The sequence below is a fragment of the Mesitornis unicolor genome, unplaced genomic scaffold (genome assembly GCF_000695765.1).
Source record: "Mesitornis unicolor isolate BGI_N332 unplaced genomic scaffold, ASM69576v1 scaffold16139, whole genome shotgun sequence".
Taxonomy (NCBI): Eukaryota; Metazoa; Chordata; class Aves; order Mesitornithiformes; family Mesitornithidae; genus Mesitornis; species Mesitornis unicolor.
The window spans coordinates 7,840-16,704 of NW_010205364.1; the positions used below are offsets into that span (position 1 = coordinate 7,840).

Here is an 8,865-nt window from a genome sequence, read left to right on the forward strand (position 1 = left end):
AGTTACTGCTGCCACCATGAGCCTTCTGTAGCAGATAAGTGTTTGGTAATGTGTTCAGATGTACTTATCTCCAGTGTGGAATGCTGAATTTTTATTTCAGGAAGAAAGCAGAGTTGGAGCAAATGAATGAAATGCACAGCAATGCTGTTGTGCAAGTGCAAGAAGAGCATAGCAACACACTGCGTAAACTTGGACAGACTGTTGCTGAGTTTGAAAGGTATTTAAGTTTCATTAAGATCTAGGATGGGGATTATCTCCAAGATTACAATAAAATATGCTGCTTGGCACTTAACACTGTATGAGCATTGGTACAGTGTTAGAGAAGAGGATTTTGTGATGGAGTGTTTGATAGCATTAAGAAATTGGTTTATTAATTATTAATTTATTAATTGATTTATCCCTTTTGAGCACTAGTCAAGTGTAATAACATGCTCAGTATCCAGCTCAGGAAACTGGCTGGATCTTCTTACAAAGTGTAACCAATTCTAATACTCAAGTGCTTTTGAATCTCAGTAAGAATCAGGACTGGTGAGAATGTTCTCTTTGCACCAGAATCTCTTGCAGAAACACTTCTTGTTTAGGCTCAAAACTTGCACTGAATAGAGATTATTTTCCTACAGTTCTTGCGTGTCTTTCTTATAAAAATATTCAGGTTGTGGAAGTATTTAAAAAGTGATACTGTTATTGCTAAGTGTGCAAAGCAGCAGTGAAGGGTCAAGTGGGATGTCTGCCAATGCAGACTGCAGATAGTGCAGGTCTTGTGGTGTTTAAAACAAGCTTCAGATAAAGTAAGTCTTCCATGTTGAAAATGTCTACCAAAATGTGGAAATATGAGAAATTTATTGTGTTCAAATGGCTTATGGGTTTATGGAAATGTGTGGTTTTGCTTTGTTTTGTTTTTAAACTTTGGATTTATCAGTACCAGAACGTTGCCATATATCCAGATTGTAACATCTTTTATACTTGTTAACATGAGCTTGCATTGCTCTTTTAAGGCCTGAACGTGTCAATCTGTATTTATGTCTACAGTAATAAGATTTTTCTTATTTGCATTGTAAAACCAGCTACAAGAAGACAGTAGCTGAAGAAATATGCAGCCTTAAGAAGGAGAACACCTCTCTGCAAGAAGAAGTTGCCAACCTAAAAAAAACAGCCCAAGATAATCTACAGCTGCTTCAGGAAGCAGAACACACTAAAAATAAAGCAAAAGAAGAATGTGCAAGGTACCAGATAGAAAAACTTTTCCTTAAGCTAAAGAATGCCAGCTAAGGCTTGCCTTCTTAACTAGCATTTAACACAGTGCTCTACCAAATAAAATGCTTCTTCCTTTTCCCAGTGCAGAGGGTTGAAAATGTTGACAGACAAAATTAACAAAGGTTACATGCATTAGAAAACTGATCGGTTCAGTCAGTTGCTTTGACATTTCCCTTTATGTGGAACATACAGGAAAAGGAAAATACTTAACTGAAGCATGTTAGCAAATTGTTTTTGTCAGAAATATCAGTTACAGTGACTGTAGAGCTCACCCTTTGCTGCTCTGAATAATGCATCACCTCAGATTCTGCTCCCAAGCAGATGCCAATTAACCATCAGTGAATTACTGCACTGCAGTGAGGCAAACGAAGGTCCACCCTCGGCCTAATATGAAGTGCCATGGTGCACCTGATGAGTAGTTACACACAAGACCTTGTGTAAGCCCACAGGCTGAGGACAGGCTTCTCTGACTGCCTCACAGCCTGCAAGTTCTCCTTTGCAGCTCTCTGCGTAGAGTGTGAGAAAGTCCCTGCTGTGGGCGAGTAACTGACTACTTGAGGAAGTGGGGGAGTTTGGTCTTGTAGGTGATTGCACACCAGCACCTTTAGTAGACACTGTGATAACTGCCTGTAGCTAAGCTGCACTCTGGAACACAACGTGTATGTGCTGGAAGATTTCCTTCCCCGCTTTTAATGTAGTTCCTAGCCACCTTCTGAGGTTGAAGCTGGATTTAAGTCAACAACTATGCTCTGATCTTTTTGACTTTTGTATGTGGATAAACGACCCACTCAGTTGCATGAAAAGGCTGTTTTGGCCAAACTGAATTGGGCATTTCTGATCTTCCCAACTCTTTCCTGATTTATAGAACGTCTCTGTACATTTTATAATGCTTCTGCTGTCTTGTTCACCCACAGCCAGTATATTAATGTTGTCCAAAGGGCATACATAAAGTAGTGTAAAACAAACAAAAACCAATTAAGGCTTCATTAAGGATGGATGGTGTTTTCCTCAGGATGCTTTTAGAAGTCCAGACAAAGCTTGCACTAAAAGAAGCAGAAATGGAGAGAACAAAAGAGTCCTGCCTTGCACAAATGACCAAACTTCAAGAAGAACTGGAAGAGCAAACTGAAGAGCTGAAAAGAAAACTCGAAGTGGAAAGATCAAGGTGACTCTCCTCTAACTAAACGAGCATGTTTTAGCACATCTTTTATTGTGAAGAAGCGCTGAGAGCTAACAATGAACATAATGAAACTCCACTTCTTGCCTTTTAGGAAAATCGTAAATGAAGACGTGACTTCGAGCTTAAAAGAAGAGATAAAGACCTGGCGTCATCTATATGAAGATTTACACAACAAAACGAAGCCATTTCAGGTGTGTTATGAAGCAGATGTTTATTGTACCTGTTTACCCAAGACTTGTGCAGTTGACTCAAGTTCTGCTCTTGAGAAGCAAGTGTGCTATTTCCTATTCTAAGCCATTTATCCCGCAGCAGCTTCCTAGCTTAATATCCCTTGAGCCAGCCAGTCTGTCTTTGTAGACTTCAGTTCAGGAAAAAGCTATGCTTAATTTAAAGATTGCTAAAAGATTCAGTATGTGTTTCAGCAACAACTCGATGCATTTGAAGCAGAGAAGAATGCCCTTTTAAATGAGCATGGTGCAGCCCAAGAAGAACTGAATAAACTGAGTGATGCATACGCTAAACTACTTGGCCACCAGAACCAGAAGCAAAAAATCAAGCATGTTATGAAGCTGAAGGAAGAGAATACCCACCTGAAGCAGGTTTGTGAAATGGAAAGTTGGAAATCTGTGAGTTATTCATTTGCTTGGTTCCTTTGTTTGTTGCCCTATATATTTATAGGCTAATCCTAGAAATGGCTTTCTTCCTGTGGTGCTTAAATTCCCTGCAAGAGCTAGATTAGAACAAACCACTGGCCTCCAGAAACAGTGAGAGAACCTGTTTTAATTTCAGCTGAAGATATGATATACAGACGGATCAGCAGTGCAAACAACTGCCCCTACTCTTAGCTTGGTTGCTTTTTCTTACCTCTTGGAGGTTCTGGACTTAGTAAACTATCTGCTGAAAGCAGCACCTGAAAGATTTAGGCTACCATGCTGCCTCGAGGTGTTATACAGCAATTATACAATGGTGCTGGTTTCCTCATGCCTGTGTGGTTGGTTTTGCTTTGTTTTTAATGCCATCAATAATTGTGTGTGTGTTTGTGTTTAGCATGAGTGAAAAGGACTATTCCAGTACATGATGAAGCAGGCTCTCCTTCGGTTCTTAATCTAACTTCCAAGTATTATGTTTGCTTTAGGATGTCGCAAAACTGCGTGCGTTGCTAGCAAAGGAAAAGCAAAGCAACAGAGATCTTCAGGAGCAGCTGTGTGAAATTCAGGGCATTAGGCGTTTTGATCCTTCCAAAGCTTTCCAGCATGACAGCAAGGAAAATATTCCTCCAAAAACTCCTTTTAAAGAAGGTAAGCTTAGATACTGAGGTGACCGTGTACCTCTTAAACTTAACTAAAGGAGGTATGACTGTCTGCACAATCTGCTTCGTTTTGGGGAAGGAAGGAGAATGACATCTGTGTTTCACAGCCAGTGCTGGGAAGGCTGCGTCATTGGGGCACTTGCAGTGTGCTGTTTGGTGTTGTGCTTTCCAGCCCAGTTTCTTATAACCTGACCCAAGCAGGTGGTGTCAGGACAGACAACAGAGAGCGTTCAATAGGGAGGAAGAGGAAGTAGTAGGTTGCAGAGAATCTGCTGCTTGTGAACCAAGATGTGAACTCTTTCTTACTCTGTATCACCTACAACTTTCCTTCCTTCACACAGCTTAAGTGTCACAGCTCCTCAGGTGATGGGCAGCGTCTCCTGTACGGGTGGTGGGGTAAAAGTGGCTTGGCCAGAGGTTTGAGCCCTGGCCCTTTAGCAAGACCTTACACTGCTGTAGGTGTGCAGTTCAGATGCAAAAGCCCTGCAGGCGGATGTGGAGTGCAAGATGGCAGGAGCATAGGGGTGCGCAGAGGCAAGTGGTGTAATAGAGTGTGGGAGTGTACAGATCTCAACAAGACTTCAGTTTTACAGTAATTCTAGCTCACCTGGTTTGTGGAGTACAGTGCCTTCCTACCCCCAGCAGACACGATTACTCTGTGGTGGGAACAAGAGTGAAAAACCCAAACTTAGTGATGTTTTCCCATTGCAGGTAATAAAAACAAAATTTAATCTCTTCTTGGTACTAAGAAAAAGTACCAAGAAGTTCATGTACTACAGAAGACTCCAACAGACTACTTGTTCAAGGTGAACTTGGATGCTGTACATAACACAGATTAGTAGGAACTACAGCAACGGTCTAAAGTGATGTGGTTTTAGAAAAACTGTGTGGTCATCCTGAGAAGCCGTAGGTGACTGATGTTCCAGACTACTGATGACATGACTGCGTTCTTGAACTCTGAAAAGCATTCACTGGTTCACTTTTACTTGTATGCTGAAGCTGCTTGCTTTGTTTTTGAGAAAGCAGCTTAAGTTTAGGGAAGGTGAACAAGGATGACATGAAATCTGGTATCGGGAAAGGTGGCTTTCTGCATCTATCTCATGTTTACAACTTTGTTAAACTGCTTTTGCTGATCACGGTGGTTCCAACACCAACGGCAAGAACAGCCCTGATTTGTACCCTTTTTCCTCTGTGGCACACTGGTGGTTCCAACACCAATGGCAAGAACAGCGCTGATTTGTACCCTTTTTCCTCTGTGGCACACAATGTAGAACCAATGTAGAAAGCTGGACTGTACAGGTACTTTTTATATTCTTAATGGGCTCTATATTCAGTTTAAATCTAGATACTGCAGCTATTGATCTGCAGAAGAGGATTTTCAGATCAGACTCAAAGCTACTGCATTTAACAACATGTTTGTGTAACTGGCCAAGATCAGTGCCTTCAGAGAAATGTCTGTTTTATGAATGCTCTGCTCACTGGTCTCTTGCATTGCCACAACATCTTTGGAGGGGAATAACAGAAGTTGTCTTAATGGGGTGGGACGATACCCACTGTGCATGCATTTGTTGTACAGACTTGAATTTTGGCAAGGTGGGAAGAATCTGTTTAACTGCACCTAAAATTACGAGCGTTTTAGCACAATAAAAACTTTTAATTACAGAATTTGTCTGTTTCCTTCACGAACCAGGGACAAAGCCCCAAAACAAACTACATGACCTAGTGTTCTTTGTTCTAATCTTAAATCTTCAGTCTTGTCTCAGACTCTGTATTCTCTAGTCCTACCGAAAGGACTTGGCTGAACTGTGCTGTATGTACACCCCACAATTCCTTCATCCTCTCCTTTCCCATGAGTTTTTCTCAATACAAAAGTAAATCCTGGTACTTAAGCTCCACATCTCACTTGTCACTACATCTGCTCGTGTGCTGCAGGGAGACAGCACACAAAGCTTAGCGTGTTGGCTGTATTGCCGTTTCTGACATGATTGTTGTCATTTAGGGCTGGGCTGGGCACTGAACCCTGGCCAGACGCTCCCTGTGAACCCCTCTGCCCTCCCCAGGAGGGAAGAGAAAAGAGAAGAAGGGAGAGAGACTGCACGGGTTGGGAAATAAAACTGACAGGTTTGATAAAACAATAATACTGATACTACAGGATAATGATGTAAATAGGAAATAATGACATTATCAAATTAACAAGACTTTGTGTATACCAGGTGAAACAAAATGCTGCAGATACCACAGGGCTAAGCTCTTGTGAGGGCCATGTGCTCGTTTCATGCAGCCTTCATTCTCAAAACTCATTAGCCTAATTGGTGGTTTTGCCTGTGTCATTTTAAATCCTTTTTGAACTATCAGGAGCATGCTTATACTGACAGAGAGAACAGGCCAACTCCTGCAAATAATTATGCTAGCCTTACAGCAGTGTAGATTATTTTCTTTAAGCTTTAACATATAGATAATAACAGAGGGGACTGGGGAGAGAGTAAAGAGTGGAAGTAAAGGGGAAGTTTTGAGTGCTGCGTCAAGTTCAGTGTAAGTGATCTGGCCAGTTTCACACACACAGGAAATCCATCCCCAGACCTGCAGCCTTGATCCTGGTAGCTCAACTGACTGAAGTCTTCACTGCAGGAATCAATTACTTCTGTGTTGTGGTGCATACCGCTTTATATTGAAAAAAATATATAATTTAACAAGAAATTATTTCTCCGCTCATCCATCTCAGTGCATTGTGTAGCAAGATCTGAGCGGTGCTGGGTTTAAATGTAAAACGAAGAGGTGCCAGAATCCCTGACCTGGCTGTCCCCACTGGAGCCCTCCTCCTGTTCGCTGGAAAAGGGAAGCCACAATGAGACTCAGCGCCGGGGCTTTGAGTCCATTTTACACACGCGGTGGGGCCACTTGCTCACGCTGGCTGTGGCGAAGGGAAAAACCTGAGTTCAGACTGAGCTGCTTAAATGGTACCACTGGGAATAAACCAAAAGCTTAAGTGGATTCAGAGCCGCACGTGATGTAGGGCTCGGTGTGGAGTTTTGGTTTCAAAGGTCAGTGGAGCTGTTGCTTCTCGCAGGCAGAAGCAGACAAAGGCTCGAATGCGCAGTTTAACCCTGATAACGTCCTAGGCTGATAGCAGCTGCTGTCGCTGGAGGCCGTGCCTGCAATGCTGGTGAAAATGGAGCAGGTAAGAGCCCAGATATTTGCATTAATGGGTTGCTGCCGCACTTTGATCGCAGAACCTGGGGAGGCTCAGCTGTGCTTTAGTCTGCAACTGACACTGAAATATTCATGACACGAGTGGTGCATTTAGTCCCCCAGCGATGCGTTGTGCTTAAATGACTGTGCTGTAGACTGTAGCAAATCTGTTGTTCATCCATGAAATCACAGTGGTTCACAAAGTGAACGTAGTGATAATGAGGAAATTGAAAAGAGAAGCTGGAATGGAGACCTCATTCATGTTTATAAATATTTCAAGGGTGAGTGTCACGAGGATGGAGCCAGGCTCTTCTCGGTGACAAACAATGATAGGACAAGGGGTAACGGACACAAACTGGAACACAGGAGGTTCCACTGAAATTGGAGAAGAAACTTCTCAGTGAGGGTGACAGAGCCCTGGCCCAGGCTGCCCAGAGAGGTTGTGGAGTCTCCTTCTCTGCAGACATTCAAAACCCGCCTGGGCGCCTTCCTGTGTAACCTCATCTGGGTGTTCCTGCTCCGGCAGGGGGATTGGACTGGATGAGCTTTGGAGGTCCCTTCCAATCCCTCACGTTCTGGGATTCTGTGATTCTGTGAATGCTACCCAATGAAATGTAACTAGTGAAGGAAAAAGGCAGATGATACTCTGCTATGAAGAGAAACAATCACACTTGGTTTTTCTAACTGTTGTACTGCTGACAAAACCAGGAAGTTATTTTTCCAGGCCAATTTATGGCTCTATCTTGAGACTCCGCTGTTGAGGCTTTCCCTGTTTTGCTCTGAGCCAGGAAGGCAAAGCTTTGGTCTCCGTTTGCTGTTGCTGAGGTGTGCGGCGAGCGCTGTCCCCTGCTGGGCCATGGGCTGGGACACTGCGACCCTCCTGCTCCTGAGCAGCTCTGTGTTTCTTCACAGGTTTTTCTTCAAGTTACAAATTACTGATATTTTTAACAGAATTATAAGATTAACGAAAGGGGAATAAACATCCACGGCTTATTACAAGGGGAAACAGGGTGTCTGCATTCCAAGAAGGCAGAAACTGGCTACAGTGGTTCATGTGTATCTATTTATAATTCTATATATAGAGAGATCTACAGATAGACCTATAGATATATATATATTTTTGCACTGCCAATTCCAGTTGTTTGTCATAACCAACCATCATTTACAATAGGATTTCATTCAATTTTTAGTAGTTTTCATGATTTTTCTTTACCTGTGTGTTAATTCCTGTAGTGTCAGTTGGTTTTCCCCCCTTGACTACCAATTAGATCCTGTTTTAACCAAGTCAAGCTGACATAAGTTTATCAGACGAAGATGTAAGTGCGAATGGAGCTAAAATAAGTCTTGGCCACTGATTTTTACGCACCTGCTTAACTTTAGGTGTGCAGCCTTGGCCTCTGAGGGTCAGAGCCATCACAGTAAAGCTCTGTATACAGATTCCTGTTCCTTCAGAGACTTGAACAAGTAAACTTCATAATCGTGCAAGCACAAAAGCACATGTACACGATGAATGCTGTGGGCAGCGGTTGCTTCTCCTTGGGATTTACCATTCGCTTTATGCAAAGCTCTGGATCAAGGCAATTTGAAGATGTGCACTGTATTTCATTATTCTAAAAGGGAAATGAAAGAACTGCCCAGGGGCCAGAGCCACATTAACGGTATCTGAGCAGCCAAATAAGGCGTTTTGGTCTAACGATGCAGTTTCACTCTGTAAACGGCAGGACCTGACCCTTGCTGTATACAAATAGAAGATTTTTTGAAGCTTTTCTCCTATTTCTCACCGCCGCAGGTGGCAGGGGGTGATTTTTTTTTCCAGGCCGGTGCCACCCTCCTGCGCCGGGTGCGTCCCGGTCCCGGCTCTCCCGGGGCGAGGCGGGTGTGCCCCAGCTGCTCCCGTCCCGGGCGGCGGTGGCCGCGCTCCGGTGGCCGGGCC

At 43.2% G+C, this 8,865-nt stretch overlaps 1 protein-coding gene across 1 annotated transcript in view; it reads left to right on the forward strand.

Moving 5' to 3' along the window:
- The window catches only part of HMMR (hyaluronan-mediated motility receptor (RHAMM)), a gene marked incomplete at its 5' end in the record, with an annotated part of 12,115 nt that extends 7,641 nt beyond the window's left edge, over nucleotides 1-4,474 (forward strand). The window contains 7 exons of the mRNA XM_010191380.1: nucleotides 101-217; nucleotides 1,065-1,223; nucleotides 2,267-2,419; nucleotides 2,526-2,625; nucleotides 2,857-3,033; nucleotides 3,570-3,732; nucleotides 4,455-4,474. Coding sequence (XP_010189682.1) covers nucleotides 101-217; nucleotides 1,065-1,223; nucleotides 2,267-2,419; nucleotides 2,526-2,625; nucleotides 2,857-3,033; nucleotides 3,570-3,732; nucleotides 4,455-4,474 — 889 coding nt within the window. The remainder of the gene's footprint in view (nucleotides 1-100; nucleotides 218-1,064; nucleotides 1,224-2,266; nucleotides 2,420-2,525; nucleotides 2,626-2,856; nucleotides 3,034-3,569; nucleotides 3,733-4,454) is intronic.
- Nucleotides 4,475-8,865: the final 4,391 nt, after the last annotated feature.